The 18,879-nt window shown below is 37.9% G+C and overlaps 1 protein-coding gene across 8 annotated transcripts in view; it reads left to right on the top strand.

Annotated features, from left to right (window-relative positions):
- Positions 1–18,879, top strand: part of YEATS2 (YEATS domain containing 2) — a 79,728-nt gene that overhangs the window by 39,390 nt on the left and 21,459 nt on the right. For 4 of the 8 annotated variants that reach the window (XM_033126885.1, XM_033126844.1, XM_033126854.1 and 1 more), the window contains exons 11-19: positions 577–819; positions 2,330–2,488; positions 4,149–4,252; positions 5,849–5,956; positions 6,467–6,649; positions 13,320–13,578; positions 15,562–15,723; positions 17,129–17,316; positions 18,066–18,224. In XM_033126885.1, coding sequence (XP_032982776.1) covers positions 577–819; positions 2,330–2,488; positions 4,149–4,252; positions 5,849–5,956; positions 6,467–6,649; positions 13,320–13,578; positions 15,562–15,723; positions 17,129–17,316; positions 18,066–18,224 — 1,565 coding nt within the window. The remainder of the gene's footprint in view (positions 1–576; positions 820–2,329; positions 2,489–4,148; positions 4,253–5,848; positions 5,957–6,466; positions 6,650–13,319; positions 13,579–15,561; positions 15,724–17,128; positions 17,317–18,065; positions 18,225–18,879) is intronic. The other 4 variants (XM_033126893.1, XM_033126875.1, XM_033126897.1 and 1 more) reach the window with 3 other exon arrangements.

Here is an 18,879-nt window from a genome sequence, read left to right as displayed (position 1 = left end):
ACATTTGTTAAAAAACAAGACAGCAGGCCCCAAGTGGAGTCACTATTGCTAAGCCTCACATCACCAAACAGACTCAATTACAGTTTCTGCCTCTCCCAGAAATGGAATCTTAAACCAGTCAATCAGGAGTTGCTTGGTCAGCGCTCATTAGGTAATCTGCCTGATAGACCCCTACCATCCCCTAAAGGAAAGTGACTTTGCCACAACCAGTTCAGTTTTTGCTAGTATAACTTCCTTGTTTCCACTCCTATCTGCCTATAAATGTCTTTCATTTTGTACTGTTCTTTGGAGCTCCTTTCTCTCTGCTAGACTGGATGTTGCTTGATTCATGAATTGTTTGATAAAGCCAATAAAATCTTTAAAATTTACTCAGCTGAATTTTATTTTTTTAACTCATTTCACCCAAAAATGTATAAAGGGATAAATGCTGTGACTTGTATTTATTTTACTACTAGTAAATTGTTTAAATGATTGTTGAAATGATACGGGATTTTTATTTTCATTCTTTTCCCACAAGGGTAAGGTTTGATTATTTCAAGTGATTGATGATTTATCATTTGCCTCTTTTCATTCAAGCAGGATTCCCAGCCAATACTGAAGCTGAGAGACACACTACATTTTATTCTTTGCCATCTTCATTGGAACGAACACCCACCAAAATAACAACATCCCAGAAAGTTACCTTTTGTTCTCATGGCAATTCAGCTTTTCAGCCAATAGCATCAAGCTGTAAAATTGTGCCACAAAGTCAGGTTCCTAATCCTGAGTCGCCTGGAAAATCCTTCCAGCCTATCACCATGAGCTGCAAGATTGTTTCAGGTATATAGATGATGTGTGTAAAAATTGTTGGAATGACAAAACAAAGTATTGTGGCTTTAAAATAAAAAAAATTTCTTAGTTTTTCTAAGCACGTTTTTTAGTTAACAAGTGAGCTAATCACTTTTTTTTTTTTTGAGCTAATCACTTTTGATTAGCAAAGCAAAGGTGTCCCAAAGTAAAAGTCATTCATATGGGAACATTTTTTGAATGAGGCAAGAAATGTATTTCAAAGCAGTCAAATTTTCATCTAGAATCAGCACAGGTGAAATATTTCCTAGGATGTATGGTTGAAACTAAGGCAGAAATTAAGTTTGGGGATTATATATGGAAACCAGAGTGAATAGTAATAGAAAAAATTTAGAGACCTTTTGGTTTGGAGTTGAAATATCTTTTATACTCTCTAACCACACAAGAAAATTATTCCCATTTTCAGTAGGTAGGTCTGAGGCTTCATTTTCACTGAAGTTGAATTGTCCGTTGCCTCACGACAATTTCACGTTTATGTTAGGTAAACTTTTAATGGGAATGTATTTCATGGTTTTGGCTGTACCACTTCAGAAAAGACATGAGAGTCAATAGAAAAAATATTTAGGCAGTGGGAGGCTACTGTATAATACTTAAATGAAGGGGAACTAAAAGGAGTCATTGGTGCTGAAAATAGAAAACTAAGAAATATGATCCAAGTCTTTGAAATTAATGAAAATAAAGAATGCATAGTTTTACTTACCAGTTAGAAGCATTTTGGAACTTGCTGCTTCAGAGGTCTAAGAGGCTGAACATATAAATTGGTTTGAAGTTTAAAGAAATTCATGGATGACAAATTTGATCAATAAAAGACAATTGAGGATGTTTAATGATACATTGGTAGCCTTTGAGTGTACCAGTGGGAACATGAATCTCTCTGGATCATGGCTGGGACATACTTTTGTTTGGGGTGGGTAAATTTCATATTGTCCTATTATTATAGAAATTAATTGCAAATCAAGACTCCTGGTTCCTAAGTCCAGCTGTTCACTAATTTCCTCCCTAATTTTAGTATCTTCGAGTATAATTTCATCCCTAAATTTAGTATCTTCAAGTATTGCAACAACCCAACCCTTCCCAGGGTGTTAAGAGATTTATCATCTAGGGATTCAGCAGTTCCACACTGTTATGTAAAGCATTGCTTTTTGAACTTTAATATGCCAGTGGGGCAGCTTGTTAAAATACACATTTATTTTCGGGAGGTTCGGGGTAGGATCTCAGAATCTGTTTCTAACAAGCTCCTGACGTTGCTGATCTAAAGCTACTGATCCATGGATAAGGCTGTAGAGAGTGAAACACTATTCCCTGGGCCTCAGCTACCCCGCTGCTGCTGCTCTGCACCTGAAACACACAGTCTCACTCTCTTTTCTCAGTTTGTCACCTTTGTCCTGGTGCCCTTCCCTTCTTCCATTAGCTTCACCATCTTCTTAGATGGGTTGAGTATGTCTGTTTTGTTTAGTTTATTTTCTCTTTTTAATTAATAAAGGGTCCCCTATATCCACGCCAAGTCCATCACCATTGCCTCGAACCCCAACTTCCACTCCAGTCCATGTGAAGCAAAGCACTGCCAGCTCTGTTATTAGTAATCCTTATGTCATCATGGACAAGCCAGGGCAGGTGATTGGAGCCACCACTCCCACTACAGGTGTGTGTTTGATTTATGCAATCCAAAGTATTGGATCTTTTTTAAAGATGAAATCCTAGCGTGACTTAGTAGCCATATAATGGGAAATGAAATCTCCCATCCATAAACAAGAGGAGGAATATATAAAAGTAATGCCAGTCCTGTTTCTCTGAGGGAAGGTTTATTCTTTGTAAAAGTTATATTTTTAGAAATTTACTTAAGTTTTCTTTTTAGTTTCTAAAGATTAAAAGTGAGCCATAATTAATCTCCCCCCCAAAAAAAATTGATTTTATTTCATTTGGAACACGTTCTTTTGGGGCAATGTGGTTAACTTTTCCAAATTAAGCTTTTGTGCAAAAATAGCTTTGTGAACCATATGTATTTCTTCCCGCTCAAATAAAAAAGTGATCTTTACTTTTCTGCAAATAAGATAAATTTTCTGTATGAGAGGGAAAGTGAATGATGCCGTTACAAAAAGAAGACTTTATAGGAAGAATAAGAAGAAGGCTTTGGATTCACTTTGTTAGTCATAATCCCGTATGCACCTAAGGGTAAACTTTCCTATAGCTTTCACTTCTAATTAAGAGAAATAGTGAAAAGGAAAATGAAATAAGAGAGATGACTATAGGTAATGAGACTAATTTATTTTCCACATATTTGATTTTAATACACATGAATGTCTATTGGGTCTTTCCAGATTTTTTTTTTTTTTTTTTTTAGAAAAGTTACGTCCTTTAACAATGAGTGTAATTGTGGAACTCCTCTTTAAAATGCTGCTTTCAAAGATTACGTAATAGCCTTTTGAATATACTTAGGGATGTCAAATGGGTGTCCTTTGAGGATGTTTATAGTTTTGCGAATCAGCCAAAAATTTTTGCAGACAAGTTTGGTAAATGGAGTAGGTGATCAAATACCATTTTTGATCTTGTCTTATTTTTGACTGTAGATTATATGACTTATTTTTATCAGACCCTAAAGGCCATTGTACAGATGTCTGATGTTGGCAGCATTTTTGAATAGGTATAGCCTTCTAGTAAAACTACCGTGTTTCTCCGAAAATAAGACCTAGCCAGACCATCAGCTCTAATGCGTCTTTTGGAACAAAAATTAAAATAAGACCCGGTCTTATTTTACTATAAGACCGGTATAATATAATATAATATAATATAATATAATATAATATAATATAATATAATATAATATAATATATAATACCCAGTATAGTGTAATATAATACTGGGTCTTATATTAATTTTTGCTCCAAAAGACACATTAGAGCTGATGGTCTGGCTAGGTCTTATTTTCGGGGAAACACGGTACTTTGAAGGGGCTAGCGTTCACTTGAATGTATGCATTTTGGCACATTGTTAAATAACCAATACCATTATGTTATAGTATTTCTTTTTATATAAGTAGCAGAGTGTATAATGTCTACTTGCTTATTGTTCTACACATCCTTACTAGCTTCTTGTCCTTTTTCAGGTGAGTGAAATGGTCAACTTTGTACGATGAACCCTTAAGTGTTTTTTTCTATAATAACTTCAGGGTTGTAAGTTTTTAACCCTTAAAAATGAAAAATAAGTAGTGGGGAAAAGGGGAGGGTGGTGGAAAATGCTTTACAATTCCATTTTGTAAATTTTATTTTGTTTATACTTTACTTTTAAATCTGTCTGACTTACAGGAAGTCCTACAAACAAGCTCTCTACTGCTTCCCAGGCCTCCCAAGGAACAGGTTCCCCTATTCCTAAAATTCATGGAAGCAGTTTTGTAACATCTACTGTCAAGGTAGCACTCTTACTGAATTACTGCACTTTGCTAGTTTTAAAGACAAGATGTTCAAGTTCAATAAGAATTTGTCAGTTGATAATGCAAATTTCATAAAGTAGAACCTTCAAGCTAATAAGTATATTGAAGGTGATCTCCAGACTCCCTACTTTACCCTTGATCTTTCCTACTGTAGAAAATGTTTCTCAACACTTCTGTCAATTGGTTACCCAGTATCTATTTGAAAACTTAACTATGGTGAGGCAGCCTTTTTTTAATTAATTTATTTTTTTGGACAGCTTTGTTACAAATTTTTCATGATAAAAATATATTCATCTGACAGTACATTCCCTTTTTCCTATGTTTGAACCAACAAGTAGTAAATATATTTCCTTTTCCAACATGTCAGTCATTTGGTTACTTGGAAATAATTCCTCTTTCCACAACTTTTATTTTTTAATTCTTCAGAGTAATAAGGCCTTTGAAATTTAGAACTCCAGATATAATCTGACTTGTTCAGATCCAAGTGCTAGGTACATATCTGATCACTGTTTGGCAAAGACAGCCCCTGCTGTTTCGCTAGTTGCTCAGCTTATTTGTCATTGTTATGGCTGCCTTAAGGCTAGAACTTTTGAGGTATATACTCCTGTTTGAGAATTCCTGAGAATTCAAAGATCATCTTTCTTTTTCCCCCCCAAAGATCCTCTCTTCCATAACTGGTGCTAACACAGCATTTCTTGTATTTAGGCACTTAACAGTTGTGATACTGAATAGTTTTCTGGTCTAAGGCGAGGTTTTTCTCTAAATTCAGTGTAATCTTTGAGCACTGTGTTGTATAAATGCCTGAGTTATAATAATTCCCTTGAACATCTTCATGTTTTGCCAGTCTCTTTTTTAGTACTTGTTGATGGTCCATTACACAGTGAAGCAGGCTTCTGAACTTTGTTTCTTGCCCCTGGCATTTTTTATGGCAAATTGGCTCTGAGTTTTGTATTTTGTATTTGAGAATTAGAGACAAACGACAGTATTTTGAATGTTGACATTTGTTATCTTTGCAGTTGCTAATTGTTCAAGTTCTTTTTGTTGTTTTTTTTAAATGTTTATTGAGAAACTTCCCCATGTCCTTCGCTATCTGTTCTGTGTATAGAAAACAATTCAAGTTGCGAGTACTATTAGAAGGGTGTATGTGCTGAAACATTGAAACTTCCTGTTTCATTCATTCATTCATTTAATGCCTAGGCCCTACGGGATAGGAAAGAAATAAAATATAGTGCCTGTCCTCTAGTGCCTTACCATCTGGCAGGGGACTGGAGATGGAAAGCAGTGAGTCAACCAGGTATTAGAGGTAGTGTAATAAGAACCTTTCCAGCATACAGTGAGTAGTTTTTAGCATGTTACACAGCCTTTCTTTGCATTTGGTTTCTAAAACTACATTAAAATGCAGGTCTAGAGGCTTAGGAGACCCCAAAGAGTTTTGGGCTTTTTGTTTTGGTTTGGTTTTTGAGTTGCTTATGTTGCTAGAGAATATCACAGGTTTGTATTAAATATTAAGTGACTAGAGTATCTGAAAGTACTCATTTTATCCTAATTGTACAATATGTATTTTTACATACACAGCAGGAAGATTCTTTGTTTGCATCTATGCCACCTCTTTGCCCAATTGGGAGTCACCCTAAAGTTCAAAGCCCCAAACCTATAACTGGAGGACTTGGAGCTTTCACAAAAGTGAGTATTTATTAAGGGATTATCCCACAAGTTGATATGGTCTTGTTACATAGTCTTTTTTGTAGCATCTTGAAGTTGATTGACAGTACCCTACAACATGTAACTTTAGTCTCTCAATTATAAGACCAGATCGTACTTCTGAGATGTGCTTCCATTTATTTAGTCGTGCTTCCATTTATTTAGTCATGTCCACAGGGCAGCCTTTGGAGTCCAGCAAGATGGGAACTGCAGAGAGCACAAACGGTGTGTATTTCTCTCTGCTGCCATTTTGCCAATATCTAAAACAAATGACTAGGTTGAGTTTGCAGATACACAGAATCAAGTCCAGATCCTACTTTTGATCCCTTTAATGGCTGTTACGGGCTATATTTAAGCAGTATTTTCACCCTTCTGGTGGAGTCATTCTTTACAGCTTCATTAATTTATTAATTCCTGCAGACAAAATATTCAGATATTAGTAGCTTTTTTCATGGGATGTTTATTCAGTATCATTATCATGTTTGTTGCAAGGTAATCATCAAACAGGAACCGGGTGAAGCCTCTCATGTGCCCACAACAGGAGCTGCCAGCCAGTCACCACTCCCTCAGTATGTAACTGTGAAAGGGGGTCACATGATAGCTGTGTCCCCTCAAAAACAGGTCATAACTGCTGGAGAAGGGACTACCCAGTCACCAAAGATTCAGCCCTCCAAGGTTTGTGTTGGGTAGGGATGGGGAGGTCAACAAGTAAATGACCATTGTTTGCCTAAATAATTGACAAGCACCGAAAAGATTCAGGATGACAGGGTTGCTGATCACAGGAAAACCTGCAGATGAAAGCCCCGTAGGGAAGGCAAGTCAGTCGGTGTTGGAGCCGCCTGCTCTTAACAGCAGTCATTGACAAGAGCAGGGGCATGTGTGCTAGAGGGTCCAGGGACAGGCGAAGAGGCAAAGGGGTGAAGTGTTATCTCTAGCAGTGAAGGTGATGGACCTCTTGGGCACAACTTTCCACATGATTCAAGTCTAAAATAGGTAAATGACAGGACCAAGGTCTCCTGCTTTCCTTGTTTATTTCTGATAGGAGAGTGTTATAGTTTATCCCTCTGATACCCAGGCTGTCATCTGTTTAATGAGTCTTGGCTCTTTAGAGACTTCATTTTCTTTATAACTTGGGGGTGTGGGGAATTAATGTGTTGGGAGAGCTGTAAAATTGCACGTAGATCATGCTTTCCTGCGTCCGTTTGCTTACGAGTGCATATGTCATGCTCATATTTATACAGTATCTGTAGTCCTCAAACAGCCTTGCAAGGAGGATATTTTCACCCCATTTTACAAATGAGCAAACTGACTCTGAGAAAGTTAAGCAACTTCCTTGAGAGCATGTAGAGATTAAGTGACAGTGGATTTGAACCCAGGTCTACTGACTCCAAAACTCTATTCCAGAGCGAATTAAAATTTGTGAGGCATTTCTGTAACTTAAACATGCCTTTAGAACATTCAGAGTTAAATTATCTCACTTTGGGGGTACATATATTCTAAAGCTATTAAGAATATTATGTGAAGTGTTTGTTTTTCAACTTGAAAGTCAGCTGATCTAGGGAGAATGAATTGTTTTGAGAGGAATACTTTAAAATAGAAAAAGGTTTTAGATATTTTGATTAGATAGCCACATATGGATCAAGATAAAAATTCATAGTGTTTTAAGGTTCTAAAATCTGTAAGAATTCATTAACAACTTTCCCAAACTTATCTGGTCATAAGAATCATCTGATGATTAAAAATATATAGATACTTAGGCCCCTATCTCAAATTTATTGAATCACAATCTTCTTGGGGGCCCTGGGAATTTAGATTTTTAACAAGCTCACCCCCTGACTCACATGATTAGGCAAGTGTGGGAACTGCAGAGCTAAAACATCAAATTAGACATCGAGGCCTCCGTAGCCAGAATTGCTAAGGCAGGCACCCCAACAGCTTCCCAGGGCTCCTCAATTGTGTTGGCCTCAGGGCCAGGCATTTTGTCAGTGTCCTTTAGTGAAGGTGCTACTGTCATCTGAGCCTCCTACTCAGGCACATCCTATATGTTCTTCACCATCTATTTTGCTTCAACTGGAGATACATGGTGTTACTTACCGTGTTTTCCCGAAAATAAGACCTAGCTGGACAATCAGCTCTAATGCATCTTTTGGAGCAAAAATTAATATAAGACCTGGTCTTATTTTACTATAAGACCAGGTATAATATAATATAATATAATATAATAATAATATAATATAATATAATACCGGGTCTTCTATTAATTTTTGTTCCAAAAGATGCATTAGAGCTGATTGTCTAGCTAGGTCTTATTTTCAGGAAAACAGGGTATTTAGGTTTTTGAATCAACATAGCGTTGCCATTTATGCTCAGAAGCTCTAGATAAGTTAGTTTCCACTTTTTGCCACTTTGCATTTTGCAAATCCACTCATCCAATAATGCCAAACAACTGTATTGGCTTTCTTGTCACATTGTCATCTACCTAATGGCACTATAGGACTAAGAGAAAGTGGATGGATTTGTGCTGGAATGCTCTGAAGAAAGTTTAAGGGCACCTGAAAAGACAAGCCACAGAAGCATGTAAAAGAATTGCAAAGAAGCAGTAGAGCATGAGAAAAAACATCACTGTTTATCCAGGAAATTGAGTGCATGCTTTGTACAGACAAGGAACTGTCTCCAAGTACAGATTGTCCCTGGTTAGTGCTGAAGTACACTCCTAGAAGCTGCTGGAAAACGGGGTGAAGAAAATGGTACTCCGTTACCTTCCATACAACTTTGGCACAATGGAAACACAGCTTATTTTTTTCCTGAAAGTGGAGAGAGGGACTGCTTTTGACATGAAAAGGGATAGGAATTAGTGGGTTCATGTGGGAAGCAAGCCGTGTGTATAGGAAAAAAAGCATGAGCTTTGGACTAGAGCTTGTTACAAATCTCAGCTCTCAGCCACTCATTCCTTGTGCCACCTGGGCTGGTGTACCTCTAGGAATGCTATCCTGTCTTTCAGAGTTGTAGAATTAGAGATCATTGTATATGAAGGGCCTGGCACAGAACAGGTGCCCAGTAAATGATAGTAGCTGATGTTACGTGACAGAGCACAAGCTCTGTGTATACATAGTGAGTACAATGGTAACACTTACTATCATTAAGTGCTAAATTGTAATTGGCTGTGTCTTTCAGTGTTTGGAGAGAAAATCACACATACAGACTCTCCACCTTCAGGTCGCTAAAGTGAATTCTAACTTGCAAAGGTCTGTGAAGGGCAGAGGAAGGGCAGAAATAGAAACATTGAGTCAAAGCGTGAATCAAAGTGATAAACTTACAACAATACAGAACAAAGGGTGTCTGCTTTGTAAAACTAGAAGGAAATTAGAAGCATAGAGAGAAGTGTTGTGGAATGGGAGAAGAGTTGAAAAGTGAGTTCAGGTTCTAGGCCAGAATGTTGGATTGTTAAAAAAAAAAAGAAAAGAAAACTGAATTTGGGGTTATAGTATTCTACTTAAGGACCTTCCCTGTGTCACTGGCAGCTGTGTGTAGTCGTCTGTCTCCCATCCACCTCGCCCCCCAGAATGCCAGACTTCCTCCTTCTCCTCAGCTTTTTAGAATAAAGCATGGGGTGTTAATCTTGGGAGTGGTGTGCTCCTAGTAGGTAAGTTTGCTAATAAAAGCTGCCCTCCTGTGGCCGGCTTGGGACACCACGTTTTATTTGGCTTTATTTGGCTCTTGGAAAGATTGTGTCATATCCTGGAAATTTTGAAGCAATTTTGTGTGAGGGTAGAGGGTTGGTACAAGGAGAGAAAAGCAAGTCAGATGCATGGAATTTGGGGAAAGAAATTAAAATAGGTTCAGTATTATTTTCCCTTGAGATCTTTGCTTTCTTTGTTATTTAGGAACACAAAAATAGATTACATGTCATTTACCTTATGCAGTGGATTATTAAATTTGATATATTTAAGAAATGTGAAGAGTCTTAGTTAGGAAAAAATTTCAACTACTACCTATAACCAAGGCATAACACAGAGGCTTAATTTAAATAAATTTTTTTCTCTCCTACATAAAAGACCAGTAAGCAGTGTTGGTGTGTTGGTTCCACAGTCAAGAATCTAGACTCCTGTCTTGTTACTCTGCTAGTCTCAAAATTTGGTTTTCAGCTTGTGGGCTAAGATAAGCTACTTCATCTCATTCCACCGTGTTCACATTTCTGGCCAGCAGGAAGAGAGAAGGGGAAGGGGCTGGCGGACGGAGGTATACACTCATCAATTCTGTTTACATCCCTTTATCCAGAAATCAGATGGCCAAACCTACATGTGTGGGGGCTGGGAAATACAGTCAATATTCTATGTGGCCGTGTCCCTAGCTGAAAATTGAAGGCTCTGTTACTATGAGAGAGAAGCAAAGAATGGATATTGGGGTTCAACTGACAGTTTCTGCCATACCCCAAAAATGTTTTTATACATTAAGAAACTTTTTTTCATAAATGCACAGAAAAGTTCTTGATCAGCAAGAAGAGTTTTTATGTCTCCACATCGCTGGGGGGAATGACCTTCCCAGCTCTGCAGCACACACTATTGCCTACAGATTGAGGCTCGTACAGTCAGAAAATAAGGAGATTGGGGTAATCCTAAGGGATTGTTCTAACCAAACCAGGATAGCTGGGAGAATTTCTCTTCTCCATCCTAGGTCAACTTGCTTTTTTAAAAACTGGTTCTTTGATTCTTTTGTTTCTTCCTTCTTTCCTTCCCTCTTTTCTTAAACTTACATAGGTGGAGAGACTATTGTGATGAATCCTGTGTGACCATTACCCAGTTTCAACAATTATCAGCATTTTGCTAATGTTATTTCTCTTCCTAGAATATTTTAAAGCAGATACCAGATTTGATATAGTTTAATTTCCATTTGACTAATAATCTAGGGTTTAAGATCGAGGTACTCTGTCCTGGCCAAATGCTGAAGACAGTGACAGATATTTCTCCTTTGGCTCTATTTATCCTTTGAGTCTCCACATAGCTTCATACATTACCATTCTTCAGTTAATAATGAGTGTCGTGGTTAGCAGCTGCTGTCATTTACTATGTACATCGTGTTAACTTGGCATTTTATGAACTTATTCTCATTTATGCCTCAGAATCTTATGAGGTAAATATCATTATCCATATTGTATAGATGAGGTGTCTAAAGCTAAAGCTCAAAGAGGTTAAATAACTTATTATCCAGCTACTAACTCGTAGAAGAAAACTGGGAAACAAGGTCTGACTGCTTATCAAAACCTATACTCTTTCCACGGTGTCACGCTGTGGTTTATAACAGTTGATTAGGTGACCATTTTCTTTACATCAGCCGTATTATCCAAGCATATATATGGCAAGTGTATTTTACTGTATTCGTATTTTTTTGAAAAGAAACCATATATGATTTAATAATTATTTAACTTAAAAATTCTACTCATCAGTGTATATGATTTATCATTTTGTTCCACCTCTTCAATAATGCTATTTTTTAATTTAGAAAGATTCTAAAATTTCAGTGAAATGCAGAGAATAATATAATCAATACCCACATAAGCTCCACCCTGAATTAACATGTTCGTGTTTACTTCAAATCATATTTCCTCCAAATACACACAACTGATAAAGTTGAAATCCACTTTGTTCTTCCCAAAAGCAACACGCCGTGAATCTGGATGTGTAGCTTTTCGTCCATACTTTTATCACGTAAATACATAATCATAAATAACTGGTAATGTTTGTGTGTAATGTTTTTATTCACATAAAAGATACAGTTGACCCTTGAACAACATGGGTTTGAACTACACGAGCCTACTTACACGCAGATTTTTTTCAATAAGTATTAGAGCTGTACTGTGTTCAATCTGGGGTTGAGAGTCCATGGATGTGGAGGGCTGACTGTGTGCACTGATCTACGCCATTTTCTATAGGGGACTTGAGCATCCAGGGATTTTAGTGTCTGCGGGGGTTCCTAGAATTGCCATCCTCCATGGATCCTGAGGGACAACTGGGGTAGTTAAGTTTTGGGGGAGTTAGAAGTCATACTTGGATTTTCAACTGTGCGGGGGGTTCGGCACCCCAAGCCCCCATGTTGTTCAAGGATCAACTGTATTCTAAAAATAAAATTGCAACCAAGGGGTGTGTGAATTTTTATAATTTTATTAGATGCCAGAACCTCTCTGGAGTGGCTATACAAATTTAGTTTTCTGCAAGCCGTGAACAAGAGCTCTCCAGAGCCTCTAGCCAGTTCTTGGTGTTAGCAGATCTAAAATGTTTTCCCTCCAAACTGATAGGTAAAAAGTACTTCCTACTTATTTTTTGTGCTGTTTGGAGATCTTTTGCTTTTCTTATAAAAGTCTTTTCATCTAGTATCTGGTAAGAAGTTCTTTTTATGAAATAAAGAACTGGGAGTGGGAAACCCTGCCCCACTTTGCAATTAATTAAATTGTTTCTTCTAATTTAACTTCTCTATTCCTTTGTACTATTTTCTTACTTGAGAGAGTTCACCTTATAGTACTTTCAGAACCAGATACGTCTGACTTTCATAATCTGGGTACTGGGGCCCATCTTTTTTAAAGGAAAGGAAAGATTAGAAGTATATATAAAAAAATAACTTTTCTTAATAATTGGCTGGAAGAGGTATCACGTGTTGTACTATATAGTAAACGACATGAATTGTTAGGCCTTCTAGAGATGAAGAAATAATTGTTTCAGATGGAAGTAATATAGAAGAGGTTACAGAAGTGGAGATTGTAGTTCACATATAAGAATGTTTACTGCAATTTTTTCAAAATGTGAAGTTTAAAATTACCTAAATAGCCACACAGTCGTGAAATGTTTACATAGGTTATGATATATCTATTCTAGTATATAATTATTTAGTCATCTAAAAATGTTTTTGAAAAATAATAACATTGAAAAATGCTTGTGATATGATGAAAATTTAAAAATTACAAAACTATGTGTGTTATCTAAGCTGTGTTTTAAAGTAAACATTAAAAAGAATTGGAAGTAAATACATTAAACATACTAAGAGGTTGTTTCTAAACAGTAGAATTTTTTTCTAGTTTCTGTATTTTCTATTAAAAAAACATGTATTTTTTTTTTTACACACGTTAAGATAAAACTAACCTTTTGTTGTAATAATATCTAAAACCTAAGAAATACTGCTGCTTTTCACATCTATCGTTAGGTCGCATTCCTAGATGATCGGTTTAGACTGCTATATACGTATTATATCTAGGGCTTCGCTTTGTTCTGTGCCAGAACACAGTGGTTATTCTGCTATAAGCTCTTGAAAGAACTGCAAGAAGAAGCACTGCTGCACTTTCCTCTGTTTTGAACAGGTTGTTGGGGTGCCGGTTGGGTCTACTTTACCTCCAACAGTGAAACAGGCTGTGGCAATCAGTGGTGGCCAAATCCTTGTAGCCAAGGCCAGCTCTTCTGTCGCCAAAGCTGTTGGTCCAAAGCAAGTTGTGACCCAAGGAGTTGCCAAAGCGATTGTGAGTGGAGGTGGAGGAACCATTGTCGCTCAGCCAGTGCAAGCCTTAACCAAGGCTCAGGTCACTGCTGCTGGCCCGCAGAAGAGTGGATCCCAGGGTTCAGGTAACTAAGACTAACTGAGGCTCTTCCCCACCCAAAATGTTCTTTGCTCATGATTTTATTTGCTATTTGGTTCTGTCTAGGAAAACCTAGTAGGTTGCTGCTATTAGAAGTATATAAAAACATGTTCATCTTTTTCATGTAAATTTTACATGGAGGTCTGTAAGTAGTTTGCTTTAAGAGGGGTGTGTGTGTGTGTGTGTGTGTGTGTGTGTTAGCAAAAATAATAAAAATAAAGGGTATTTCTTGCTCCTGCTTTCAGATATGAAGAATAATTTTCATTTATCCTCATCTCCACTTTGGGTTATATTTCAGACTTAAAACTTGGTATGGTCATTTGCCAGCAGAATTTTGAGATACTTGACTAATGAATCCTCTACCAAACAAAAGTTTAAACACCTTGAATATGTTTTAGGCTCTGATGTGTTGTTTCTGTGAGGGCATGAAAAAATAATACCTAAGACAATTAAATATTTACTAATTTTTGAAGATCTTGATGAGGCTAAAGAATTGTTGCAGTGATTTGGAAGGATGGAAGATAGTGGATATCCAGACTAAAGATTTCAGAGGTGATGAATTGCTGCTGACGACAAAGTTCATTAGTGGCAGTAAAAATGAGTGCTTGAGATGCATTGGAAGAAATGATCGTTGGAGTTTAGAAGAGCAGCAGCTGAGAAGCCAGAGAACTAAATAAGTCATCTACAAGGCTGTCACTGGGAATGGCAGTCTTTGGGATCGAGAGTAAGGCTTTGAGTCAGGAGTCAGTCTTTAGCAAATGAGGGGAAGTGGATGTCCAGTAAAAGCCAGAAAGAGAAGGGTAAGATTGGATAGCCAAGCCGGAGCCTCGTTGGAGCTGGGGAGTTTTGTTTTTGTTTTTCTGGAGTGAGGGGTGATGGTGGTCTGAAAGACAAAGTAGGAAGCAAAAAGGCTCCTTTTGTAGATTGAGGTAAAATTAAAACAAACAAAAAAAAAACCAGCCCCTGGCTAAGGGAGCTCCTGAGGAAGTCATATCTTCAGAGGACTGACAGGTTTAATTACCACAACAAGAGAGAATGCTCTAGAGGGTGTAATGATCCTGGCAGGAATTCCTGGGGGCGTGGTGAGAGTGTAGGAAGGAAGGAGGGGATGAGGGTGCTTCAGATCAGGAACGGTGTGCAGTATACAGGCAGGACTTCAGGTGAGGTGGCCGGCCGCAGTGGTTTGCGCTTCTGGCGGTGGCAGACACACACAGTGATGTCAGGTGAAGGAGGCTGTGGGAGTCCTTTCCCGGTGTGGTGACGCATGTGGTTCTGTAGGCTTCATTTCATTTCCTTTGAATTCAGAGAAACTGCAGAAAATGGGACTCATGTTTAGAGGTTTTATAGCCACAGGCACCAAGAAATAAATTCTCAGGGGTAAAGGAAAGCTCTCTGACATAGGTGAGACTTTAGAAAGATGCGCTGTAGTTTCATAGCATATGTGCCAGTTGTTCACTGTATCATTTTGTAGGTCTTACAAAGTGAGGAAGGCCAGAAGTATTGTTTCAAATCAGTAGATTCATTCATTACTAGAAATTGACTAAAGGGGCTTTAAACCCAGGGGCAGATGTGTATTCATTCACAGGTAGGATGATTATTTCATTGATTGTCTAAACCACAGCGATTTTAAAAGGAAAAAGAGTCCTTGTTAATTACAATGGGACTTAGGTGTGAACTGGAACTGTTCTGAGCAAATCAGGCATATGGTCGCTCTATTTAAAAACAAATATAAATTTCTCATAGTTTATAGCAGGCTCTTCTTGTATGTAAATTAGTTTTCAATTAGCAAGCTACTTAAGAATACCAGCCTTTAAAGCATTGTGCCTCTAGTAAACAAACTATAGAGTTTACTGTTTGCTAATGCTTTTTAGTAAGTACTTTATTATTGTGTTTTCATTTTAGAGAGAGCATTGCTTTCACTTCCCTTGTATCTGACTGTTTCTCCTCTTTTTCTTTTTTACCATCTTAGTTATGGCAACATTGCAGCTACCAGCCACTAACTTGGCCAACTTGGCAAATTTGCCCCCTGGCACTAAACTCTACCTTACAACCAACAGCAAAAACCCTTCAGGAAAAGGAAAGCTGCTGCTGATCCCTCAAGGAGCCATCCTGAGAGCCACCAACAATGCTAGTTAGTCCATCATTAAATGCTTTGGTTCTTGGGTCTCTGGGTATGTTCGTCTCATCCACCCGAGGGGCACTTCTTACCTGTTTCAGGAAGCATTTCCGTAGCTCTGCTTGGAGGTATAATGCCAAAATGCACTTAAAACATACACATGATTTAATTAGAAGTAGCTTTAAATGGTCATTGTCTTCGCAGGTGGCACTGTTATTTTGGGTTTACCTACTCAGAGTTGGGATCAGGGACAAATTACACTGAAGAGGTATGACTACTGAGGCTGTTGGGGGAGAGAGCTGTGAACTGTAAATTAAGAAGGGTTCTTTCAGTGGTATCTGAAAACTCGTGACACCTGGGGTGGTCTGTCTGCTTCCAATAGCTGGAACCTATTTTTATTTTGAAGGGGCTAAGAATGGGATTGGAATCAAGGGTCTCTGTTTGCCATTATTAAGATGTGCTGCTTACGTTTGCTAGGTTTGGAGATGGAAAGAGAAATAAATACAGGCTCAGCCTTAGTGTATAAGTCTTAAAGCCCTAAGGAAAGTAGGTGGTTTATCTAGACTTATATAAACTTTGACTTATAGAAGAAAACAATTTGGGTAGTGTTGAAAAGAAAAGAGAATTATTTCCCTCTGAATCAGAAGTACAGTTGGTACAGCAATCAGGTTCATTAGAGATTAGCCACTATTGCCAAAATGTAGCATGTAAGTTAATCACCATTTTTATTGACGCTAATGGGTGATTTCCAGTCTCTCACCCTGGTATTTTCTTTATACCTAAGCAATGGCATATCAAAAAGATATGTAAGAAAAGGACAGTGTAAGTATTCCAAAATTCATCAGAGAGCTACTTGGATTTTAGTTAATATACATTATGTCACCAAAAGGGGAGTAAAAAGGGTCCAAAGGCTTTAAAGTAGAATTTGAAAAGCAAAAAAGAATGGGGCCTTGGAATCATAAATATGAGGAAAGTTAATTTTTTCCAAGGTGGAGTAGACCAAAAAGAGAGTACTATAAAATTACATAAAATTCCAGCAGTTTCACTGAAATTGAATCAGATGCCAAAAAGGTTGGAAGCACTTCTCCGAGCACATTCAAGTGTCGATTAAATCAAGCCAACACTTGGTTAGAAAATGTCAGTATCAGACTCTTGATCTCCCACAACTAAAACAGAACAGTTGTCAAAGATAAGTTCTACAGTACTCAGAGCTGAACTAGTCGGCAGTCATTCAGTTGAAAATAAATAGATGTCAGTCTTCAACTCTAGGAAATCCTCACTTATATCACAGAATGGGGGAGGAAAATAGGAAAGGGAAGGAGCGGTGCTGTAAAGGAGACATCTCTGGGCTCACCTGTTTTTCCGTTAAGCCTCTTCTTGATACTTTTTCTGATATTGCCATCATTCATTTTATTTGCAGACCTGCAGTCTGGCTCAGCTGCTGGAAGTGGTGGTGGTGGTGGTGGTGGTGGTGCAGGCGGAGGCGGTGGCAGTGGAGCTGGCAGCAGTGCAGGAGGAGCCACAGGAGGGACCCAGAGCCCCGCGGGCCCTGGAGGGATATCCCAGCACCTGACTTACACATCCTACATCCTCAAGCAGACGCCTCAGGTCTGGCCATTGTGAATGGTAGCATTTAAATCATTTAGTCATTTAATAACTGCCTTTAACTGTAGTACCTTCACATGACAGCTCGGGGGTCAGGGGTCAGTACCAACATTTTAGCCCAGTTATAAATCGTGTTATTTTGAGCTTGTTTTGTTTCGAAAGAGGAGGAAATAGAGATGCAGAAAGACTTAAATAACTCATCCAAGGCCTCTCTGCTAAGCCAGGGGTAGGGTTTGGATTTAGCCCGGCTCTTTGCTAATGCCTCCCTACCCATGAGTTAATAAACAGTGTTAATATGCAGTTGAAAATTTTCTCTTAGAACGGAGTAACCGAAGAGATGGTATCAGGTTACGGTATTCGGAGTTAGGTTGGATTCAAGGTTAGGAACAGGTTTCCGCCTTCCTTCCCCTTTGCTAAGTCTTAGCTTTCCTCTAAGGAAAGGAAGGGAATTTTGGTTCCAGATGTTCTTATTGAGAAGGATGAATAGTTAAGTCCAGCATTGAGGACTAGATTGCAAAACTTGAGTTTCCAATAGCCTGCACTGTAACTACTGTGCATAGTTTGAGAAGTAGGGATTGCTATTGGTAGCGACACTGAGCGTGGAACTGTTCTTTTCAGTTATTTCGACTTAAGTTGCAGAATTGAAGGGAAGCATTGTAACTTGTAACATGGGACCTTGTGATTTAAAGGAGCAAAGCAAGTTACTTGAATTTAACAAATTATTGATTAAACCGTTGTATTTTCTAACTTAGGGTACGTTTTTAGTTGGCCAGCCATCACCCCAGACATCTGGAAAACAGTTGACTACTGGGTCAGTGGTCCAAGGAACGCTGGGAGTCAGCACATCTTCCACACAAGGACAGCAAACATTAAAAGTCATCTCTGGACAAAAAACGACTTTGTTTACCCAGGTAAATACACACACGCCAAATACATGGTGATTGTGGCATTTATTTACATATTAACAATTTACTTCTTTCCACAAAGAAATTAAGGTTACATAAGAAAATTAACAATAAAATGGTGTAGAAATACAAGAATAAAATGTTGAGATTTGGGAAATATAAGTACAATGAGATGGTAAGGCCAGAGAGTTATTTAGATATGCAAATAGTAATGTTCTATATAACTAATAAAATTTGCCAAAGCAAAATGAGAAGCATGATCAGTTATAAAGTTCACACTATTTGTGAGAGGATAAAAAGTAAGTACATAGTATTTCCTTAAAAGAAACAAAGATTTTCTTGCTATTTCATTCTAAAATTTCTCTGAAGGGACTTCTTTTAGGAGATTCTGAATAGAGTAGTAGGTGTTTTCAGCCACACTATCCGTACGGTAAGTGATGCTCTAGGAGGTTTGTGTGTGTTTCTGTAGCATTCTTTAGTATAAGCCAAAGAATATGACAGAATTTTAACTGGGTGAGGGAATATCATAATCGTCTGTACAAGAATCTATAACTGGATCTCAAAATCTTACCAAATGAAAAAGCAAAGTACAGAAGGGTATAGATAGTAGGACACCATTTATATAAAACTGCATGTTTTTATGACTGTATATAGGTAAACA

This window comes from Rhinolophus ferrumequinum, chromosome 2 (genome assembly GCF_004115265.2).
Source record: "Rhinolophus ferrumequinum isolate MPI-CBG mRhiFer1 chromosome 2, mRhiFer1_v1.p, whole genome shotgun sequence".
NCBI lineage: Eukaryota > Metazoa > Chordata > Mammalia > Chiroptera > Rhinolophidae > Rhinolophus > Rhinolophus ferrumequinum.
The sequence above is the reverse complement of the archived record's forward strand: the minus strand, read 5'-3'. Positions and strand labels throughout refer to the sequence as shown.